Source organism: Ylistrum balloti, unplaced genomic scaffold (assembly GCF_031769215.1).
Source record: "Ylistrum balloti isolate Yb309-2 unplaced genomic scaffold, AGI_CSIRO_Ybal_v1 Utg369568, whole genome shotgun sequence".
Classification (NCBI taxonomy): domain Eukaryota; kingdom Metazoa; phylum Mollusca; class Bivalvia; order Pectinida; family Pectinidae; genus Ylistrum; species Ylistrum balloti.
Window position 1 is genome coordinate 1,228,178 of NW_026781865.1, and position 25,824 is coordinate 1,254,001.

Here is a 25,824-nt window from a genome sequence, read left to right on the forward strand (position 1 = left end):
TAAATAAAAAAGAAGAAAATCCTGACATGATAAGGAAACGATATTATTTATGAACTAAATGGTTTTCGAAATGAAATTTTTTAACAAGTAATATTTTTTTCGTTCCTTGTACGCAAATGCAAGTTTCTGATACGTCGCTTCTTCATCTAGCGCTGCCCACTTGATCATAATTGGAGGAGTCAATGGCAGCATGCCACTATAGTGCAGGTGTTTCGGATCTTTATAATTGATATCGTCAGAAATTCCTCTCTTCGTTCATTTTCTTATTACATTAGCATTGCCACCATCTAGATTTTTATTTGGGTATAAAAATACAAGAATGGGCTAACTATTGGGATTTCATCGGGCTTTTTTAATTCATTTTTTCCTTTTTATTTTTTCGTTGTGATTTTGTTTAACAAATGTAGGCCATTTCTATCATCTAATAGACATACAAAATACCACACGTGAAATTATAATAAAATACCACACGTGAAATTATAATAAATTACCGCATGTGAAATTGTACCAAAATACCACACGTGAAAATGTACCAAAATACCACACGTGAAATTGTACCAAACACAATGTAATATATGTAATACAAACGGAAATTAATTACAAATATCATGAAAATAAACCCCAAACAAACAAAGAAATTTAGTGAATATTATTGCTATACTTTATTTAAATTGAAATGAAGTGAATATATGTATTTTAACCAAATATCACAGAAATGGAATATAGTTTCTATAAGCAGATGTAGTGTAAGGATATGTCCTAACTAATTTGATCTGTGGCTTATCTGATATGTGTATTTATATTATCCGTCAGTCCCCTAATACTTAGTACGATATTCACTGTGTATTCATCTATATTTATCTATCATTCTAATGAAAACGAACTTGCACATACTCATGAATTGAGGCGTGATATTTTATATAATGAAGACTTCTTCAAAGTCTTGTTCGCTGATATCTATTCAGATAATAAAACATTTTTGTAACTACAAATAAAATTGTGAAACAATAGTCCATGATCCGTTATGATTGAAGACGAACTGGTGATGATGTACCCGGACTTCCGTTAGCCAAGTACTGGGAACGAAGCAGCACTGGCGATACCACACTGATTGTCCTTGTTCCTACTCATTAATATATAACCATTCATACCCCAGTCTGCACCTGGAAATGAAAGTTAAAAAAAAAAAATTCGTTACACTTGTAATAAATATTCCAAAATGATAAAATACTTATCAAAGATACTAAACGATGAAATATATCGTAAATAATGTAGATTCTCTGAAAAATCGTCGAACCGTCATGACTTGTCGTATCAATATAAGGTAGAATCATTATAAAGGTGACAAAGACTGGCAGTAAATACACAGTGTTTCGGTGTAGCCGTAGGAAATGTTGTATTCATTATACTACCCTATTGGAAAAAATAATAATTTTACGTTAGAGATTAGTGTTTGGGTAGTCTCGAATCTGTATCTACACACTAAACACAAGCTCTACAGGAAGTCGAATTTGCTGAAGCGTGATGATTTGTTACCATGACGTTGATTTTTAGGCATGTGTTAAAAAACAAATTCCACTATGACGTTGTAGTTTTAGGTTGAAATTAGTGATATTTTGCCATTTTTAGCATTTGTTTGTGTTGGTAACCGTGACAATCACAAGTAAAAAATCAAGGGAAACTTTTTGTCCCCACAATTTGTATCTATTGTTACTACATTTGTTATGTAGTTCATATATATTTATAAATACATGTAACATGCTACAACTGTTTGTTTCCTGCTACATGAAAGTTTTAATAAATACGACTATTTACGGGAGAGGAGGTAGGTGATTTCGCAAAGTTGATTCAGCGACACAACAACAGTGTTTGTTTATAGCTACTGTGATACAAGAGGCAGGGTAGCAGAAGGTAGGTATTCCTATGTGGTACAGTGTATATCATCATAACTTGTCAACTTTTCTATTTCATTATGAGAAACACATTTTACAGTTTATCATTAGGGGTTTACAAGCTGTCCTTTCTTTAGAAAATCTTTCCGCAGTCATTTCCTGCGGAACATTTCTTGTGAGAATTTCAAAATTGATGCTTTTTAAAAAACGTTTTTTTCAGTTTATTCATTAACAAGACAGCAAAGTGTCCATTTCATTTTTGTCATTATTTTTGTCCTTCTCTTTTTCAAAAAATAATATGTATAAGTGTAGCAATTAATGTATTAATTTTAATGTAATTAATGTAGGATTTTAGAAATAATTATTCAAACTGAAGCAACTGAAGTGATTTATCAAAATCAAAGACATTCGCATCATTAATGTATAAAGACGAGGCCGTCGTTCTTAGATATGCAATGTGAAATCTAACAAGTAATCATGTGCATAGATTGCAAGTGTTTGAACGATTTATATGTATATATGAACTGTTCGGTGAAGGTTATGTTTTTTATCACGGTAATGCGGAATCCCTTTATTGTAAGAGTTAAGACTGACAAATGTCAGGTACTTTCTGTTTCTTACCCCAGCTGTTTTTAACGATCCAGAAATCTGTGCCGTTTTCAACTCCATAACCAACAATCTGTACCACATGATCTAACTGGATAGAGCTGCAGTGTTTCTCGAAATGTACATAACTTCTGTACAGTTGGAAGGAGGTGTGGCTTGCGTCAAAGACGGCCATGATTGGCTGGTCTAATAAATGTTGAAGGAGATGTTTGGGATGTTAACGCCACCTTAACTTTCAACACAGACGAAGATGTTTTACCATTTCAAAATAAAATTGCGCTGTGATATATCCAATAGATATGATTTAATTACATTATTTTTTCTAGTTTTCAAGACTGAAAAAAACCTCGCAGGTCACCTCGTACATTTATCTGCTTCATTCTTCTTCTGTGCTGGATGCTCAAGATTCACCGCCGACAACGAAAACATTAACCTACGTGCCACGTTTTATAATATAGATATAAACTTACAACAATTGAGAAACAAGTTATTTCATCTTATACTAATCTCTCTTGTTGGCCTGGATGTAAGCGCGCGAGGGGTCTTATTGTGGGACGAAACCGGAGTACCCGGGGAAAACCCACATGGTCGGGCAAGTGACCCTTAGCTTTAAACGTCCATCCCGGGAAACGAACTCCGGACGACTAGGTGAAAGGCGAGTGCGTTACCACTGCGCCACCCGACCACGTTTTATATGAGTAGTGGAACGGTTCAGAATATAGACATGTACTTGACGTTTACCAGAAACATGAAAATTGCGAAATGTGGTTTACGTGCATCTCTCAAGCTAGATACAACAGACTATCTAAAAATATAGTAATCTACCTTAAGACACGCTCTTGGTAAATATGGATGCAGTCTCACTGCACCAGGATGGAATCTTAGCTTACCGTACAGCATGGGACATCAGGGAGAACAAACATCCTCCAACAGGTAGACCTTCTAAAGTTAATGCTCATCACGTTGAACAACTTTACATTCAATGGAGAGCATAATTCACAAATCAGTGGTACTGCCATGGGAACCAAGACGGCACCATTATATGCATGTATATTAATAGGCCACCTTGAGTCTCGGCTACTTGCAGCAGCCCCACGAAACCACTCAGCTGGTTTAGATTCACTGATGATATTGAGATCAAGCGGACATCCGGACAAGAATTTCTTGAGAATTTCATTTGTTTTACCAACGAATTCCACAGGACCATTAAGTTTACTGCTGACATCTCCAGCGAGAAATACACTTTCTTGGACACTTGTTCAGCACTCACCAAAGGAGAAATAAGCATGGATTTATACAGTGAACCCATGGAAACTCACCAGTACCTTCGCCCATCTAGTTGTCACCCACCTCAAACCACAAGGGGCATTCCATACTCCGTTGAGAATCAGACGTATTGTTTCTGATGACAACGTCTTGAGATGACATTGCTTAGAACTGAGATCCAATCTACTCAACAGGAGATGTGAAAGTAGTTTTGATCGACCGCGAAATCAATAGAATTAAAGAACCATGCAAGGCTATTACACTTGAATACCAAGTCCGACCAAAACGTAGAAGAGCACCTTCTTTGGTGACTTTTCACTCCAGCATACCACCATTGTCAACGAACTTCCAGAAAATCTGACAAATCCCACTGTAGTCTTGTAAACTTCAGATTATTTTACGAAAACCAATACTAGCTTATCGCAGACCGAAGAACATTAAAGACTTGGTGGCTACCAGCAACTTTCAACACTACTGCAATTGGCTGTTTCAAAACATGTAACAGTAATAGGTGCATGCATTGTACATATACATGTACTCACAGCACAAGTTCATTCAAATTCGAGGTCAACGGTCAGAACTATCACATCCCCCAGTCGGTATCCTGCACACCGGCCATGTAGTACACTTGATTACGTGTGCCAAGTGCCATTTGCAGTATTAAGGGAAGACCAAAACACCACTTTATCTCAGGAAACGCCCGGACCTGTCTGTAGCAAGACATTTCAACATGCCAAGTCACTCGTGGCATGACATGCAGGTGGTATCCATTGACCACTGCAGGAGTTGGGTTGACCAGCAACGCCTCAGGAAGGAACGGCATTGGATCAACCAACTCCAAACCAGCTACCTATTCGACATGAACGAGAAATGATCCTGCTACTACATACAGGTCCGGTCAGAAATACCTGGCAGTCGGTACATCTCATGCCACCACTGATGCAACTAGCGAAGTATCACCCACCCATCCGGCCTCCCACATTTTTAAAACTTACTTTCTCAATCTATTTCACTTTTCATTTAGTTCATGTATCTGCTTTCCTTCCTGTTTAAAATTGGCGCCGACTATTACCTGTAGTCCGGAAGTCGAAATTCTAATTTATTTCTGCTGGGCGAGTTGACGAATCTGGTGGCTGTTTGACCATATTCATCATAATATTCTTTACATATATTTTTTGTGCATTTAACTTGTGACTCTTATCAAAATATATTTTATTGTAACTACACATACATGTATTATTTTTTTACGATAAATTTTCTTACTTCTAATAAAATAATTCCTCATTTAGAATGTGGCTGAGATGTACCGGTATATTACTTTCCTCGGCGTGTGACGTGCAACTGTTTTCGTTGCGATCACATATACGCTCAGTGTGTACAGTGCAAAACATACCGAAATATAAATGAAACATATTTGATATGTTAACCACCATCTTCAATACAATATCTTAGAATATTTTTTTTTTGTTTCTTGTAAAGAGCCATCGAATTCGGCGTCCATCGGCCGAAGGGATTATCCAGCTATCTAAATATGCACTACTGCTCTCGATTTTCCTTTATAACTTTGTTTAATATTATATGTATGTTATGCAATTAACGTTATATTTGTGTCTTTATAAAGGGACAGATTATCTCGAAATTTGACAATTCACTGTACTGCCGTTATTACTTTATTTACAATATATTCATACTTTTATGTCTGGATTCTATATAATCGCATCCTGTGTTATAAGATCATTAGCTTAATAACTAACGAGTCCTAGAAGGACGAAATAGCTGTATGGTGCAGATTAACTCAAGATTTGCCTCTATTGTATGTTATTTTAATCATAGTCACATTTTAAACATATTCACTACAGTAACTTACTATATCGGCCCTTGAATTCATTCCGACAGTAAATGATAAGTCACCTGGTCTGTTGCTATGCTGACGAATATAGTAGAATGACCTTTCCCACGCGTGCCGTCTTTCCGTTTCCTCAGTTTGGTTGCTGTAAACTTTACCATACCTTAGTTTCCACTCCCTCCATTCACGTGCAAGATAGATATTTTTTGCATTAACAACTGTTACAGTAAGTAATACTAAAATCAAACTAGAGTTTGTAAGCGCCATCTTGACGACTCTGTACTGATTCAGCGCGTGCCTGTAAAGGTGTGATAATATGAACACGTGGTATCATATGAGATGACAACAATCAGTACAGATAACCACTGTAGTACACCGATAAGTAGCCTACATCACTTATGTATATAAACCTAATAAACAAATACAAAGTCTCATTATCGTTTTACCTCATAAACTATTATCTTCAAAACCAAAACAAAGAGGACTATATTGAACGTGTGCTTACTTTAAAAAGCAATTTTATACACCCATCATCACACCCTAGACGATCAAGTTTCCTTTTCGACACAAATATAACCATACAAGATACAAAACTTTTTATTTAAATTCGCCAACTTTCCTCTGGCGATGTGTAAGTAGACTACAGTAGCACAAAGTTGTCCGAGTAGATGGAAGTACCATCAGGGTGTTGTGTAAGTAACATACGATACCATCAGGATATTGTCTCAGTAAACTACGATACCATCAGGGTGTTGTGTAAGTAAACTACAATACCATCAAGTAGTTGTCTAAGTTAACTACGATACCATCAGGATATTGTCTCAGTAAACTACGATACCATCAGGGTGTTGTGTAAGTAACATACGATACCATCAGGATATTGTCTCAGTAAACTACGATACCATCAGGGTGTTGTGTAAGTAACATACGATACCATCAGGGTGTTGTCTCAGTAAACTACGATATAATCAGGGTGTTGTGTAAGTAAACTACAATACCATCAAGTAGTTGTCTAAGTTAACTACGATACCATCAGGATATTGTCTCAGTAAACTACGATACCATCAGGGTGTTGTGTAAGTAACATACGATACCATCAGGATATTGTCTCAGTAAACTACGATACCATCAGGGTGTTGTGTAAGTAACATACGATACCATCAGGATGTTGTCTCAGTAAACTACGATACCATCAGGGTGTTGTGTAAGTAACATACGATACCATCAGGGTGTTGTCTCAGTAAACTACGATACCATCAGGGTGTTGTCTCAGTAAACTACGATACCATCAAGGTGTTGTTACAGTAAACTACGATACCATCAGGTAGTTGTCTAAGTAAACTACGATACACTCAGGTAGTTGTCTAAGTAAACTACTATACCATCAGGGTGTTGTGTAAGTAAACTACAATACCATCAGGGTGTTGTCTAATTAAACTACGATACCATCAGGGTGTTGTCTAAGTAAACTACGATACCATCGGGGTGTTGTCTAAGTAAACTACGATACCATCAGGGTGTTGTCTCGGTAACCGACGATATCATCAGGGTGTTCTCTAAGTAAACTACGAACCCATCAGGGTGTTGTTTCAGTAAACTACGATACCATCAGGGTGTTGTCTCAATAAACAACGATACCGTTAGGGTGTTGTCTGAATCAGGGCGTTATCCGATTAGACCACTGCACCATGAGGGTGTTGTCTGAGTACAATACGGTACTATCATGGCTTTACCTAAGTAAACTATATTTGATATTGAGTAAATAACGGTTCCACGAGACGTAATCTGAGTACATTACAGCACCACAGTATGTTATCTGAGTACACTCCATTACCACTGGACGTTAGCTGAGTAGACTACGGTACCACAGGACATTATTTGAATACACTATGGTACCACAGGACGTTATCTGAGTACACTACGGTACCACAGGATGTTATCAGGGTACACTTCGGTACCACAGGACATTATTTGAATACACTATGGTACCACAGGACGTTATTTGAGTACACTACGGTACCACATGACGTTATCTGAGTACACTACGGTACCACAGGATGTTATCAGGGTACACTTCGGTACCACTGGACGTTATTTGAGTACACTACGATATCACAGGACGTTATCAGAGTACACTACTATACAACATGACGTTATCCGAGTATACTACGGTAACACAGGACGCTATTTGAGTACACTGCGGTACCACAGGAAGTTATTTGAGTACACTACGGTACCACATGACGTTATCTGAGTACGCTACGGTACCACAGGATGTTATCAAGGTACACTTCGGTACCACTGGACGTTATTTATACCTGACAGTAAAGGTTGACCATATACCTGACAATAAAGGTTGATCATATACCTGACAGTAAAGGTTGATCATATACCTGACAGTAAAGGTTGATCATATACCTGACAGTAAAGGTTGATCATATACCTGACAGGAAAGGTTGATCATATACCTGACAGTAAAGGTTGATCATATACCTGACAGTAAAGGTTGATAATATACCTGATCATACAGTAAAGGTTGATCACCCGACAGGAGAGGTTGATCATATACCTGACAGTAAAGGTTGATCATATACCTGACAGTAAAGGTTGATCATATACCTGACAGGAGAGGTTGATCATATACCTGACAGTAATGGTTGATCATATACCTTACAGAAAAGGTTGATCATATACCTGACAGTAAAGGTTGATAATATACCTATAAAGGTTGATCATATACCTGACAGTAAAGGTTGATCATATACCTGACAGTAAAGGTTGATCATATACCTGACAGTAAAGATTGATCATATACCTGACAGTAAAGATTGATAATATACCTGACAGTAAAGGTTGATCTTATACCTGACAGTAATGGTTGATCATATACCTGACAGGAGAGGTTGATCATATACCTGACAGGAGAGGTTGATCATATACCTGACAGTAAAGGTTGATCATATACCTGACAGTAAAGGTTGATCATATACCTGACAGTAAAGGTTGATCATATACCTGACAGTAAAGGTTGATCATATACCTGACAGTAAAGGTTGATCATATACCTGACAGTAAAGGTTGATCATATACCTGACAGTAAAGGTTGATATAATACCTGACAGGAAAGATTGATTACATACCTGACAGTAAAGGTTGATCATATACCTGACAGTAAAGGTTGATCATATACCTGACAGTAAAGGTTGATCATATACCTGACAGGAGAGGTTGATTATATACCTGACAGTAAAGGTTGATCATATACCTGACAGTAAAGGTTGATCATATACCTGACAGTAAAGGTTGATCATATACCTGACAGGAGAGGTTGATCATATACCTGACAGTAAAGGTTGATCATATACCTGACAGTAAAGGTTGATCATATACCTGACAGTAAAGGTTGATCATATACCTGACAGTAAAGGTTGATCATATACCTGACAGTAAAGGTTGATCATATACCTGACAGTAAAGGTTGATCATATACCTGACAGTAAAGGTTGATCATATACCTGACAGTAAAGGTTGATCATATACCTGACAGGTTGGAAAGGTTGATCATATACCTGACAGTAAAGGTTGATCATATACCTGACAGTAAAGGTTGATCATATACCTGACAGTAAAGGTTGATCATATACCTGACAGTAAAGGTTGATCATATACCTGACAGTAAAGGTTGATCATATACCTGACAGTAAAGGTTGATCATATACCTGACAGTAAAGGCTGATCATATACCTGACAGTCAAGGCTGATCATATACCTGACAATAAAGGCTGATCATATACCTGACAGGAGAGGTTGATCATATACCTGACAGTAAAGGTTGATCATATACCTGACAGTAAAGGTTGATCATATACCTGACAGTAAAGGTTGATCATATACCTGACAGTAAAGGTTGATCATATACCTGACAGTAAAGGTTGATCATATACCTGACAGTAAAGGTTGATCATATACCTGACAGTAAAGGTTGATCATATACCTGACAGTAAAGGTTGATCATATACCTGACAGTAAAGGTTGATCATATACCTGACAGTAAAGGTTGATCATATACCTGACAGTAAAGATTGATAATATACCTGACAGTAAAGGTTGATCATATACCTGACAGTAAAGGTTGATCATATACCCGACAGGAGAGGTTGATCATATATCTGACAGTAAAGGTTGATCATATACCCGACAGGAGAAGTTGATCATATACCTGACAGTAAAGGTTGATCATATACCTGACAGTAATGGTTGATCATATACCTGACAATAAAGGTTGATCATATACCTGACAGGAGAGGTTGATCATATACCTGACAGTAAAGGTTGATCATATACCTGACAGTAAAGGTTGATCATATACCTGACAGTAAAGGTTGATCATATACCTGACAGTAAAGGTTGATCATATACCTGACAGGAGAGGTTGATCATATACCTGACAGTAAAGGTTGATCATATACCTGACAGTAAAGGTTGATCATATACCTGACAGGAGAGGTTGATCATATACCTGACAGTAAAGGTTGATCATATAAGGTTGATCATATACCTGACAGTAAAGGTTGATCATATACCTGACAGTACCTGAAGGTTGATCATATACCTGACAGTTGATCATATAAAGGTTGATCATATACCTGACAGTAAAGGTTGATCATATACCTGACAGTAAAGGTTGATCATATACCTGACAGGAGAGGTTGATCATATACCTGACAGTAAAGGTTGATCATATACCTGACAGTAAAGGTTGATCATATACCTGACAGTAAAGGTTGATCATATACCTGACAGGAGAGGTTGATCATATACCTGACAGTAAAGGTTGATCATATACCTGACAGTAAAGGTTGATCATATACCTGACAGTAAAGGTTGATCATATACCTGACAGTAAAGGTTGATCATATAAAGGTTGATCATATACCTGACAGTAAAGGTTGATCATATACCTGACAATAAAGGTTGATCATATACCTGACAGGAGAGGTTGATCATATACCTGACAGTAAAGGTTGATCATATACCTGACAGTAAAGGTTGATCATATACCTGACAGTAAAGACAGTAAAGGTTGATCATATACCTGACAGTAAAGGTTGATCATATATGACATATACCTGACACTAAAGATTGATCATATACCTGACAGTAAAGGTTGATCATATACCTGACAGTAAAGGTTGATCATATACCTGACACTAAAGGTTGATCATATACCTGACAGTAAAGGTTGATCATATACCTGACAGTAAAGGTTGATCATATACCTGACAGTAAAGGTTGATCATATACCTGACAGTCAAGGCTGATCATATACCTGACAGTAAAGGCTGATCATATACCTGACAGGAAAGGTTGATCATATACCTGACAGTAAAGGTTGATCATATACCTGACAGTAAAGGTTGATCATATACCTGACAGTAAAGGTTGATCATATACCTGACAGTAAAGGTTGATCATATACCTGACAGTAAAGGTTGATCATATACCTGACAGGAGAGGTTGATCATATACCTGACAGTAAAGGTTGATCATATACCTGACAGGAGAGGTTGATCATATACCTGACAATAAAGGTTGATCATATACCTGACAGTAAAGGTTGATCATATACCTGACAGTACAGGCTGATCATATACCTGACAGTAAAGGTTGATCATATACCTGACAGTAAAGGTTGATCATATACCTGACAGTAAAGGCTGATCATATACCTGACAATAAAGGTTGATCATATACCTGACAGTAAAGATTGATAATATACCTGACAGGAGAGGTTGATCATATACCTGACAGGAGAGGTTGATCATATACCTGACAGGAGAGGTTGATCATATACCTGACAGTAAAGGTTGATCATATACCTGACAGTAAAGGTTGATCAAACCTATCAGTTTTAAAAGTGGAATGTTTCAGTAAAAGTACACCAACTGGCTCAATATGTCGTTCATGTAGATTGCCAAATTCTATTTCTAATCTACACGTAAATAAATACATATTACAAAGTAATGATCACCTTCGAGTATTTAAAGAACATTTTATATGATAGTGGGTATTAGGATAAGAAATAAGACTTAAATGACAATTTTATTAATTAATCTGTTAAACTTAAGCTAGATAGCAATGACAAACTGCATGCAATTTATGTCAATTAAAGACCATTATTTCTAAAATTGATTAGGCAAACTAATTAATTAAAATTAAACCATTATTATCAAATCAATTAGTAAGTAGTAAATAAAACAAAATAAGATCTTTATAATAAAATAACATTTATCAATTAACATTCATTAATCAAATAAATAAATCTGTGACATATGACTGACATTTGATCAGCTGTCAACCAACTCAGATATTTACAGTATATCATTAATTGTTTACCTGGTTTTTTTGTGCAGAAAAAAGTCTTGCAAGAACAAAATAAATTCAAAGAGTTTTATATATTAACAAAAACATTCAAAGATATGTTGCAGTTGTTTTAAGATATTTCAAACAATTCTGTATCCAAACCATAGATCTATTCCAACGTTCTGATGGGAATTGTTTGTTCATCTCCACAAGGAATTTTTCCATATTCTCATATCTTTCAAGAATATCAAATTTACAAATATGTTGAAGTTTCCTGACACACACTGGACACAGAAACAATGGTTGATCCATGGCATCTTTTACTGAACCACTGCCATTCATAGTACAACCGAAAAAGTCGCAATGTGCCATCCCGAACAGGTGACAAAGTTCATGGCTTAGGCACTGAAAAAAAAACAACATATATTACAAATACGAAACTTACATAATTGAAGATGGTAATTAATTTCCACAAATATTGTCTTTAACACTCATTTTACAATGATTTATGACCTTTTTTCATCAAATTACCAAAGAAATATTTCATGACTGAAATGATTATCTCCCCTGGTTCAATGTGCCCATTTAATACAAATGAAATATGTACCATATAACTATATAAAATCAAATGTGGTTTCTTTGTGAAATAAATACTTCCATATTAAACAAATACAAACGATAATTTGTGTGTTAGATAAAGATTAATGAATTAAAAAGTTTCAGAACTAAATAAAACATGTATCAAAGTAAATATGAAAATGAATTATTAGCACTTCGTTGACAACATATAAAATCTTACTTTTAATAATTTCCAAACAACTTCTGTAGTGACTGATATGATATCCTGATGTATTCCCTCGATGTAAGTCTTTGGTTCAAATCGTCCAAAACTCACAATCCCTGACTTAAATGAATTGTGTGCTTCTCCTAAAACAAAATTCAATTCTTCTTTCGGGTAAAGATCTGACCAAATTAACCCCATAATACAATAACCATCTTTTGGACAAATGTTTGCCAGCAAGGGAAAGAAATCTGTGACAAGGTATTGAAACTTGCCAGTCTTTTTATGGTGTCTGGAAGTTATGTCCCATTTTCTCTCTGCAATAGATAAACTCTGAATCCACTTCACTGTCATTCCTGTGAAGAAAACTCCAAGAAATTTCTCTGCTAAATCAAATATTGTTATTTCCTCTGAATGAAATGGGACACGGAAATTATTCAAGAAGTCTGGAAAGTCATCTACCTGCACAAGGTATATCAATCTCCTTTTCACCAAAAGTGATTTGAGCTTTTCTAGGTCCATAATGGATCGCCATGCAACATATGTCTGTGCACAGACAAGTTTTTTGGAGCCAAGAATTGGCAAAAACAAATCTGGAACGGAAACCATACATTCATTATCATAATTATGGTTTAGAATTTTACTTGATCTTTTGTTATCTCCTCTTACGGCTCTGCATCCAATGCTCTCCACTGCATCATTATTTCCCAAATCCATGATTTCATGTTGGATATGTTGATTTTCAGTAAAACATTTTTCATTCTTCTCATGTAAATCAATGTCTCTGTTTTCTGTTAAACTTGTAGGACTTTGAGTCAAGCAATGGTAACTCAATTTGAAAAATTTCTGGTCAAGATCAGACTTCCTGGTTAATGAGCCAATCAAAAACTTCTGCTGGGTGGTGGCTGTATCTTTAGATGCTGAACTCCCCATCATTCACATCTTCGTAACTTAAAAAAAATCAAATAATTTATATTATGATTATATAACTATAATAATTGCTTTGTTCATAAACAATTGTTCTTTATGAATCACATGTATATAGTTACCATCCCGGACGCCAAATCAAACTTGTAGGTTTCTTTCTTGTATATTGAAAAATATATGGGGCAAGCAATAAGACTATAGAAATAACATGCAAGATGTGGAAGTTATTACATTTTTACCAGTGAAATATAGAGAAATATCTCATTGACAAAAGTGTCATTTTTCACTAGTGAGAAAGAACACTTTTGCAGACTTACACCAATGAAAAGAGAGAACACAAATCATCTTATAAAATCACAAAACCAGAAACCTGAAAGTGTTGTTTGCTAGTAACAAGGCATTCAATTCCATGGAAAACTTTCATTTCCAAAGTCAGCAAACAATGCAACACAAATGACCTTATTAGAAATCAAACCTAATCTCCAACCAATCATCTTGAATGTGGAGCTAACACGTTAGACATTTCAAGAGGATTTGTGAAAAGCCTAGTCTGCTTTCTCCTTTTATATCTCTTCTAAATATGCCAGTAATTTGTTATTTTGCTTGTGAAAATATAATAACTACAATATTTAATAAAATCAAGTAATAAAAAATATATTTCACTCACATGTGTAACATTTTTTTTATATCTTTCACTTGTTTAATATAAGAAAAACTTTTGAAATATATTTGTTATTACTGAAGACACTATTAAATATCCTCTATATCTTCCCTTGTACAATTTCTGAGAAAAGAAATCAATAATTTTACTTTCCTATTTGTATTATCACTTCAAATGCAAGACACCATAACTGCATGAAACATTTTCCCAAGACTTTAAATTGATGTAAATCATATGTCTTAATATCATGACAATAAAACAGAAACCAGCAAGTTAAGTATAATACATATGTGTATACCGACCATTTTAATTTTGTATATGTGTATTCCACATGTATCATTATATAAAATGTATTTTTCCCAGCAACCAAACATAACCATGTTCGAGGTCTATAAATGTTAATCAAAAGCACCAAAATAAGCATATGAGCATAATTTGAGCATGAATACTATGAGGACATGTAACTGTCTCATCAACATGATAACTTAATTATCATATTGCAGGGTCAGAATACATACCATTTATATCAGCTGTATACCAATGTGTCTGAATTCAGACCATTAAAATCCTTTGTAAAATGAGATAATGTGTCCTACTAGTGCAGCCTTCCAAAATTTCATATTTATCTATAGCTATACCAAAATGCATATGCATGTGAACAAAAGTGCCACTTGAAACTTGATGTTTATAAACAACATCTGAACATACTGTAATTAATAGTGATCCACGACAATAAAGCCATCACTTACTAAATCTTATCGAAACTAATTGTTTAGTCATTAATGTTGTGTTTATAAACATGTACAACCAATTAAGTTATATATATCGCTTTTCGGCGCATGCATCTCGTGGTCGCGGATATAGATGTAGACTTAAAACTATCCGAGACGGTAGTTTGGTACAGAGATGCTCAGTATAGGGATTAAGTGCAACTAATTTCCTTATCATCACCTGTTAATAGGGATATTCATTACTACACAGGAGAGTGTGTACTTAAAAATCATATCATTATCAGTATAAAACCGCCACTGACTGAAATATGAAAATAAAAATTACCATAAAAAATTCCTGAAATTGTACAAATAACCGTTTTCCTACTTTCTTGTTGCCTTGCCAGCCGAAATTGTTTACATGTCAGCCATTTTCTTTTTAGAAGAGTGCGTGGTAGCGTGTAAATTGCAAAATGGTTCACTAAAAACACCGTGGTAAAAAGGTAAAACCAAATACTTTTGTAACACTGATGATACATAGTGCAAGTCAAATAATAAATTTAGAGCATGTTATTACTAGTAAATATTTTACGTTGACATAATAAAATTTTGGTGCCATTTGATTTTGATTGTATTTCAACTAATTTTAATTTTTCAATTTAGCCAACCCGTGGCAACAAGTATGGCGGGCATAGTAAACATGCTGGGTCTTTCGAACTTAAGCTGAGTGAACCTTTCGCTTCAAAGAATTGATTATTCCAAACTGTTTAGCAAACAGACATGTAAGTATGAAGATAATATAATTTTGATATCGTATATATTTTTTCTGATCCCAGGAAACTTTGTTTCAAATTATCACCCACGTATTACAAGCCTTGCGTGGTTGAGTATATATATATATATATAAGTAACTGTCATCATGTATGCCATATTTTGATGTCCATTCAGATAGTTGGTTGAATGATATTAGAGGAAGAACTAGACACATTAATTCCTATCATGTCTCACACAGCCTGTGTTCCTATCACAAGCTCACTGCATAGACTGAGAGAGGATCTCGTGATGAGTGCAGTCCGCATATGCAGATCACACACCTGGTATGCTTGTAATAGGAAGGAGTTATGAAAACACCCTGCCAGGGGTTCAAACTAGCAACCATTCGGTGTCTAAACTATAATGCTCGACTACAGGGAAATTCCAAGTAGTTGAGGCAAGTGAGGCAAGATGTACTCACAACTTCTACACTACCTCCTCCACAAAGTCTTTGACACAGAAGACAACAACAACTCAGGTCATCTCAATCCCCTGTAATTTCTAACCTTGGAGTGGTATATATTAGGAAGTTGTAATGACAATACTCTGCCACCTCTGAGGTTCAAACTAGGAACCCTTTGATCTCTACCCAGACACTCTGCTGCTGGACTAAAGGGAAATTCCCACTAGCTGAGGCTAGTAAGATGGCCTGTGCTCTCAACTTCTACATACATATACATCTACCACATGTGTGAGGCTATCTTACCAAACTTTGTGCCTCAGACCAGTACATGTACAAGGGTAATCAGGTATTGCTCTGTCTTGGAGCCATTGATTTCACTATTTGGGATTTAGACCTTGCACTTTGAGAATGTAGAAGAATTAATACATCTGTATAAATGATGTGATGAGTTTTGAATTGTGTAAAGTGGGAAGAACTATACCAGGTATACAGGGCATTTGTAGAAAAGAATTTTCTCCAAATGATGAAAGATTGTATAGGACAATTAATTATTCTTACAAGGACCAGAAGGACAGAGTAATGCTATGAAATAATTCAGTTACAAGCAATTAAAATTCCACTGATAGTTAATTTATCTACAGGGAATTGAGCCTCTAGTTTTACATTATTCTTCGAGTTGAACCTTTTACTGAATGGTCTAGATTTTTCTTTGACATAGATAATAGTTACATAGTACTGAATCACAATACTACATGTAGGTATGAATCTCACTGAGGTAAGAGTGTCTAACAGACCATGCATATTGAGTTAGAATCTAGATCAGAGTCCTGTGACGTGTCTAACAGACCATGCATATTGAGTTAGAATCTAGATCAGAGTCCTGTGACGTGTCTAACAGACCATGCATATTGAGTTAGAATCTAGATCAGAGTCCTGTGACGTGTCTAACAGACCATGCATATTGAGTTAGAATCTAGATCAGAGTCCTGTGACGTGTCTAACAGACCATGCATATTGAGTTAGAATCTAGATCAGAGTCCTGTGACATGTCTAACAGACCATGCATATTGAGTTAGAATCTAGATCAGAGTCCTGTGACATGTTGAACAGATCATGCATATTGAGTTAGAATCTAGATCAGAGTCCTGTGACGTGTCGAACAGACCATGCATATTGAGTTAGAGTCTAGATCAGAGTCCTGTGACATGTCTAACAGACCATGCATATTGAGTTAGAATCTAGATCAGAGTCCTGTGACATGTCTAACAGATCATGCATATTGAGTTAGAATCTAGATCAGAGTCCCGTGACATGTCTAACAGACCATGCATATTGAGTTAGAATCTAGATCAGAGTCCTGTGACGTGTCGAACAGACCATGCATATTGAGTTAGAATCTAGATCAGAGTCCTGTGACATGTCTAATAGACCATGCATATTGAGTTAGAATCTAGATCAGAGTCCCGTGACATGTCTAACAGACCATGCATATTGAGTTAGAATCTAGATCAGAGTCCTGTGACATGTCTAACAGATCATGCATATTGAGTCAGAATCTAGATCAGAGTCCTGGAAAGCTGTTCCCTAGAGACTTGTGACGACATAGGGGTTCTAGTTCAGAGGTGACATGGCACCACTGTAACAACAAGAGGGACATTGGCTTAATAAAAATGCCACAGGTAACATGGGAACTCATGAAAGCTCTGGAACAAATTTAAGCTTGCCAGCTAAATAGTAAATGGCAAGTTATAGAATATGTCCAATTTAGCTATCAATAGTCCATGAAATCAGCTTGTTTGTTTTATGGCGGTATGGGTAAAGTGTCTTAGTGTTTGTGTGCTAAAGTCAGCAATATTGATGGCCATGCATATGATCAGTAGTTGGTATTAGGTGCCATGGACTAAAGCATATTTCCTCAGTAAATGCTATGAAATCTCTTTCTGTTCCTGTCTGTGTAACGTAATGTATTTCAGTACCTGACTTTTTACATTAGAATCCATGAGAATTGTCCAAAAGGCGTTCCCTTTTGTAAGATTTGAGAAAGTGTGTAATATGCTCGCAATAAGAGGTACAATTTGTATATAAATCTATATTTGGAATAAACCAGAGTATTACACTGAAGAAATAAGAGAGAATTATATTCAGAAAAAAACCTTTTATTAGTGTTTTTAACATTTCTATTTGGACATTTAGTAAATTTGCTTGTTGATTCCTTGAACCACTAAACAATTCCTTTTAATATATTGGGTTCATAAGTTGCCTTCACTTGTTTACTCATGATAAAAGTTTTATCATGTAAAACTAAGAGATGAGTAATGTTCACTATCAGCAACTTTGCCATATATAGGCATTTTATCTGTTTGTTAATGTTGCCGTCATTCATTTTCTTATCAATCTGTCTCTCCATATACAAGATTTGACACTTGCTTTAAAGTCTTCAAAATCAGACTTGAGTAAAGAAATTTAGGTACTTAATAAATCATATCTACATGTTGTATAAACAGCTCTAAGGTCAACACACTAAACATACAGAAATATTAGCTGTTTTCTTTGGAATCCAAGGTTTTGTTATCTCACAAAGTGATCATAAATTAGCACACATCAGGTCTTAGGAACTTAGGGAAACATATATCAAGACTTCAATAACAATCACAGCATCAAAGTGTAGAAGGTTCAGAGAGTGTTTGATATAGATCCATGCTTGTGATGTCTTCACAAAAGGAAATTTAGGAAAGGATGAGTGGACATGTGTATGAGATATGTTGCTTTCAGTGTAAGCATTTAAACAAGATTTCATTTAATCATTATATACTTTTAAAATTCATCACTAAGGTCAACTAAGGTAGGTTTCTTTTTTTCCCTTTGAATGTTTGATATTCTACCTATATTATTGTCAATCATCTAATTATCAAATATATACATGTTCAAGTTAATTTTCAAATGTGTCGCGTAAAATTATGTTAGTATGATATAATGGAAAGCACAGGGTTTTGTTATTTAAAGAAACTAGTGGTTGGAGTTGTATTGTATTAAATACTGCATTCAAACATAATAAAGGAAAATCAAGAAATAGTGAATTTATTGATTTCATGTGAAATTGTTGAGATTTTTTTTTATATAGGTAATAAGTTCACACTCTGAATGTAGCTTTTCATAAAAAAAATGGTTTAGAAAATAATTTCTATGAACACAAAAATACAAAAAAAAACCGCAAGAGCCCCAAATAGATATATGAAGAAATTTCACACAATGTCATGCATATACCTGCAGGTACATATGTATGTTATAAAAATCTGTTTTGTCAAATTACAGTCAAATAACTGTTTGTTTTTTTGGGGGGAATTGTTTTCAGGCCAAGATTTAATTCACCGGCTTGTATTACTATACTTAACCCATAGAAATATCTGTCCTTTGGTCTGATAGATTGTATCTGATACAGTCAAAGGATTGAGTTGTGTTTGGGACTTGTACATATGCAGATTCGGTAACATTGAAATATATGTACAAAGAATAATCCAGTTTTGAATGACTGGGAGATAAGTGTGAGATTTGAACAGAATTTCTTTGTACAGTAACTTGAGATGTTTGATTTGTGAATCAACTTCAATCTGTCACACAGAATATAAATTAGGTAACCACCTTTCTTTGTTAAGTTTGCCAAATGAAATATAAATTTTCTATCGTACAAATTCTTCTGCTTGGTAGATATGCTTCTGCTATCATATGAATATAAATTTAAGTTTTAGATGAAAAGTGAAGTATATATATCATATATATTTTGTATGTTAAATGTACTTTGAAGTGGTCACTCATCATGAAATTTATTAAGAATTAAGTAATATCAGGTACCGACAGTTTTGTACTTGATAGAGATCAGTAACCAGGTAATATATTTGTTTTCACAATTGAAAAAATTCAGCAAATAATATTTCCCACGCCAATACTTACACTTGATACTGATATGTTCACACACCTACAGTTAAATGTAATAGTGATAAATTTCTAATGAATTTCATGTTTTCCAGGATTTTTCTATGTCTGGATTAATTCTTATGATTACTGGAAATGTTTTTCATCACAAATTTAAACCTATATTACTCTGCGTTTTGATTACTCTGCATTAGGAAAACAGGAAAACACAAATCCCTACAGTATGATAATGTAAACGTACCCCTAAAGTATGATAATGTAAAACTACCCCTACAGTATGATAATGTAAAACTACCCCTACAGTATGGTAATGTAAAACTACCCCTACAGTATGATAATGTAAACCCACCCCTAAAGTATGATAATGTAAAACTACCCCTACAGTATGATAATGTAAACCTACCCCTACAGTATGATAATGTAAAACTACCCCTACAGTATGATAATGTAAAACTACCCCTACAGTATGGTAATGTAAAACTACCCCTACAGTATGGTAATGTAAAACTACCCCTACAGTATGATAATGTAAAACTACCCCTACAGTATGATAATGAAAACTACAGTATGATAATGTAAACCTACCCCTACAGTATGATAATGTAAACCTACCCCTACAGTATGATAATGTAAACCTACCCCTACAGTATGATAATGTAAACCTACCCCTACAGTATGATAATGTAAAACTACCCCTACAGTATGGTAATGAAAACCTACCCCTACAGTATGATAATGTAAACCTACCCCTACAGTATATGATACAGTATGATAATAAACCTACCCCTACAGTATGATATGATATGTAAAACTACCCCTACAGTATGATAATGTAAACCTACCCGTACAATATATGATAAAGTAAACCTACCCCTACAGTATGATAATGATAACCTACCCCTACAGTATGATAATGTAAACCTACCCCTACAGTATGATAATGTAAACCTACCCCTACAGTATGATAATGTAAAACTACCCCTACAGTATGATAATGTAAACCTACCCCTACAGTATGATGATGTAAACCTACCCCTACAGTATGATAATGTAAAACTATGATAATGTAAACCTATGATAATGTAAACCTACCCCTACAGTATGATAATGTAAACTAGTATGATAAATGTAACCCCCTACCTACAGTATGATAATGTAAACCTACCCCTACAGTATGATAATGTAAACCCACCCCTACAGTATGATAATGTAAACCTACCCCTACAGTATATGTAAACCTACCCCTACAGTATATGATAAAGTAAAACCCCTGTAAACCTACCCCTACAGTATATGATGATGATAAAGTAAACCTACCCCTACAGTATATGATAAAGTAAACCTACCCCTACAGTATATGATAAAGTAAACCTACCCCTACAATATATGATAAAGTAAACCTACCCCTACAGAATAGGATAAAGTAAACCTACCCCTACAGTATATGATAAAGTAAACCTACCCCTACAGTATATGATAAAGTAAACAAAACCTACCCCTACACTATGATAAAGTAAACCTACCCCTAAAGTATATGATAAAGTAAACCTACCCCTACACTATGATAAAGTAAACCTACCCCTACAGTATATGATAAAGTAAAGTAAACCTACCCCTACAGTATATGATAAAGTAAAACCCCTATGATAATGTAAACCTACCCCTACAGTATGATAATGAAAACCTACCCCTACAGTATGATAAAGTAAACCTACCCCTACAGTATATGATAAAGTAAACCTACCCCTACAGTATATGATAAAGTAAACCTACCCCTACAGTATATATGATACCCCTTAGTAAACCTACCCCTACAGTATGATAATAAACCTACCCCTACAGTATGATAGTAAACCTACCCCTACAGTATATGATAAAGTAAACCTACCCCTACAGTATATGAGTATGAAATGTAAACCTACCCCTACAGTATATGATATGTAAACTTACCCCTACCCTACCCCAGTATATGATAAAGTAAACCTACCCCTACAGTATATGATAAAGTAAACCTACCCCTACACTATGATAAAGTAAACCTACCCCTACAGTATATGATAAAGTAAACCAATCCCTAAAGTATATGATAAAGTAAACCAACCCCTAAAGTATATGATAAAGTAAACCTACCCCTACACTATGATAAAGTAAACCTACCCCTAAAGTATATGATAAAGTAAACCTACCCCTACACTATGATAAAGTAAACCTACCCCTACAGTATATGATAAAGTAAATCTACCCCTACAGTATATGATAAAGTAAACCTACCCCTACAGTATATGATAAAGTAAACCTACCCCTACAGTATATGATAAAGTAAACCTACCCCTACAGTATATGATAAAGTAAACCTACCCCTACAGTATATGATAAAGTAAACCTACCCCTACACTATGATAAAGTAAACCTACCCCTAAAGTATATGATAAAGTAAACCTACCCCTACAGTATATGATAAAGTAAACCTACCCCTACAGTATATGATAAAGTAAACCTACCCCTACAGTATATGATAAAGTAAACCTACCCCTACAGTATATGATAAAGTAAACCTACCCCTACCCTACCCCTACAGTATATGATAAAGTAAACCTACCCCTACACTATGATAAAGTAAACCTACCCCTACAGTATATGATAAAGTAAACCTACCCCTAAAGTATATGATAAAGTAAACCTACCCCTACAGTATGATAATGTAAACCTACCCCTACAGTATGATAATGTAAAACTACCCCTACAGTATGATAATGTAAACCTACCCCTACAGTATGATAATGTAAACCTACCCCTACAGTATGATGATGTAAACCTACCCCTACAGTATGATGATGTAAACCTACCCCTACAGTATGATGATGTAAACCTACCCCTACAGTATGATAATGTAAACCTACCCCTACAGTATGATAATGTAAACCTACCCCTACAGTATGATAATGAAAACATACCCCTACAGTATGATAATGTAAACCTACCCCTACAGTAAGATGATGTAAACCTACCCCTACAGTATGATAATGTAAACCTACCCCTACAGTATGATAATGTTAAACTACCCCTACAGTATGATAATGAAAACATACCCCTACAGTATGATAATGAAAACATACCCCTACAGTATGATACTGTAAACCTACCCATACAGTATGATACTGTAAACTTACCCCTACAGTATATGATAAAGTAAACTTACCCCTACGCTATGATTAAGTAAACCTACCCCTACAGTATATGATAAAGTAAACTTACCCCTACGCTATGATTAAGTAAACCTACCCCTACAGTATGATGATGTAAACCTACCCCTACAGTATATGATAAAGTAAACCTACCCCTACAGTATATGATAAAGTAAACCTACCCCTACAGTATGATGATGTAAACCTACCCCTACAGTATGATGATGTAAACCTACCCCTACAGTATATGATAAAGTAAACTTACCCCTACGCTATGATTAAGTAAACCTACCCCTACAGTATATGATAAAGTAAACTTACCCCTACGCTATGATTAAGTAAACCTACCCCTACAGTATATGATAAGTAAACCCACATTTACTGTATGATTAAGTTAGGTTACAATTGATTCTTACTCATTTATTGGTGAACAGCCAAAATGAGTTTAGAATAATTCACTTGTTCAGGGCTAGGTAAGTGCTGAAAGGAACTGTCCTTATAAACACACTAAATTATCGGCAGTCATTCACTGTTTTTAATCAGGCATTAAAATATTTGATGTGGGAGTTTTCCAGTTATTAAATCTTTGAAATACAATAAACAAATGAAGGCACAACAAAATACATTGATATTGTGTACAGTTAAGAGTAACATAGGGTACATTTCATGTAAGAATAATATTTCATTCTTAACACTTTTCTGGGCTACAATTCAAGCAGTACAGCCTTCAATATTTCTTTGTATCTATATATCCAGAAAACTTTAAGATTTAAACTGATAGGATTTCTTGATGCCTGAAATAATTACATATGCAATAAAGAATCAATCATACATTTTTTATGTTTGATTTATATTTTATAATTTAATTATTTTGTTTCCCCTTTAGAATATTCATTGTATTGTAGAATTGTATTATAAAATGCTGTAATTATCCAAAATATTTTTGAGTAGTTATATATACAAACAAATAATTTCAACTTATTGTAGATATAAAAATCAAAATAACAGTTGGATGGTGTACATGCTTATGAGATTTTTCTTTGGATCTCATTTTCTAGGTAACGTGTCTTTTTGTTATTATGTCTGTTTAGTTTATGTGTAGACAGTCTATGTCTACATAATATTTAGAGTGATCATGGTTTTTTTCTCTTTCTCACTGTAATTAAAAAATCTGTGTGTAATCTGATTAATGATTTAAAGGTCTATACAGTTAATTAACGTATAACAAATAAGTAAATCAGATTAAGATACATTTATTTACTTGAATAGTCAATTGTAATTAGGAATCTTGACAGGTACGCTTCAGTCTGTAACAAGTAAATTTGACTTGGATGTAATCTGTGTACATGTGTTGGGGAAAAAAGGTACTATACATACAGAATTTTTTTTGTTTACCTGTTTTATATAAACATGAATTAAAGAAATAAATATGCTAAATCTCCGGAAAGATATAAACGTTTTTTTGCTTCAGTTTGATGAATAAAAAATAGGGGAAGGGGGTGGGGTATAGATAAATCATATGGAATCATATGGTAGGGAACAACAAAAAATCTTCCATTTCAAAAAAGAAGAGGACACATCTTCCTGAAATAAGAAAATAAATGAATATTCTATGCCAAAATTACATTACAGGATAAGAAACATGTTGTTTCATTTAACAATATTTGTTATTTTTCCTAGAAAATCCTTTATTTTCACGTTTCATGATGGCCTAGGTTGCTGTAAAATCAATAAGGAAAAAACACACTGACATTTATAAAAAGATAGCATCACTTTTGCCACAGAGCTGTTGTAGGATATGATAGAGATACTAAAGTTACTTTAAACTAGAGCAGGTAACAGCACAATACTCCCAGTGATAAAAGATTTTAGAATTATACACAGAAAACTGGGGTAAAAGTGTGAATTAGCATTCAAAGTAATTAGAGACTGTAAATAGATGTTATCACATTCCCACTCTCTGTACAGATTTAAGGCATGAAGTTATCTTCTAACTGTACAATCTTTTCCACTCCTTATATTGATAGCTAAAACAGTTCCGTCAATTTCTTAGGCATTTCGTTGAAGTTGTTTCAATGACACAGCTGTATATTGTAAGAGGTAGGGGCGGTGTAAGTAATGTCATAAATTATATACTTACTAGTGTATACACGTGTACAAACAATTGTCCATTGTCAAAAATCAAATTTTTGTTGTTGTTTAAAAATCCCCTGTTAATCTCTGGTAAAACAGAGGCTGTGTTGTGAGACAATTTTTATGGGTTTCAGCCGAGCACACATTGAACAGGTGAAATGTATGCCATTCTCTGTTAAGTTTACTTGTAAACGACCTTAGTTACAATAATACACCGAGATCTAAGGGACATACACATTTATCCTTATTATCAGGATTATGACCGAGTTATGTTTGATGTGTCTATATTTGTAAGTATACCTTATTAA

The 25,824-nt window shown here is 34.8% G+C and overlaps 2 protein-coding genes across 2 annotated transcripts; both read right to left on the reverse strand.

Moving 5' to 3' along the window:
- Nucleotides 1–1,065: 1,065 nt before the first annotated feature.
- Nucleotides 1,066–5,877, reverse strand: LOC132561272 (cathepsin J-like). Its single transcript, XM_060226029.1, has 4 exons — nt 5,632–5,877; nt 4,377–4,614; nt 2,514–2,693; nt 1,066–1,163 (listed from the first exon to the last, which is right to left on the reverse strand). The coding sequence occupies exons 1-4, from the start codon at nt 5,875–5,877 to the stop codon at nt 1,066–1,068; spliced, it is 762 nt and encodes a 253-aa protein (XP_060082012.1).
- A 6,075-nt stretch (nt 5,878–11,952) lies between these two features.
- Nucleotides 11,953–15,443, reverse strand: LOC132561590 (archaemetzincin-2-like). The gene is made up of 3 exons (XM_060226322.1): nt 15,399–15,443; nt 12,773–13,704; nt 11,953–12,378 (listed from the first exon to the last, which is right to left on the reverse strand). Exons 2-3 carry the CDS (start codon nt 13,688–13,690, stop codon nt 12,082–12,084), a joined length of 1,215 nt encoding a protein of 404 aa, XP_060082305.1. The 5' UTR covers nt 13,691–13,704; nt 15,399–15,443; the 3' UTR covers nt 11,953–12,081.
- Between the last annotated feature and the right edge of the window lie 10,381 nt (nt 15,444–25,824).

Coding starts and splice junctions, on each gene's coding strand:
- LOC132561272 (XM_060226029.1), bottom strand. CDS start 5,877: ATGGCGCTTACAAACTCTAGTTTGATTTTAGTATTACTTACTGTAACA. Junction 4,615..5,631: donor TGAATTCAAGGGCCGATATA/GTAAGTTACTGT, acceptor CATGTCGAATAG/GTAGCTGGTTTGGAGTTGGT. Junction 2,694..4,376: donor TCAAGTGTACTACATGGCCG/GTGTGCAGGATA, acceptor ATCTCCTTCAAC/ATTTATTAGACCAGCCAATC.
- LOC132561590 (XM_060226322.1), bottom strand. CDS start 13,690: ATGATGGGGAGTTCAGCATCTAAAGATACAGCCACCACCCAGCAGAAG. Junction 12,379..12,772: donor TTGTTTGGAAATTATTAAAA/GTAAGATTTTAT, acceptor TTTTTTTTTCAG/TGCCTAAGCCATGAACTTTG.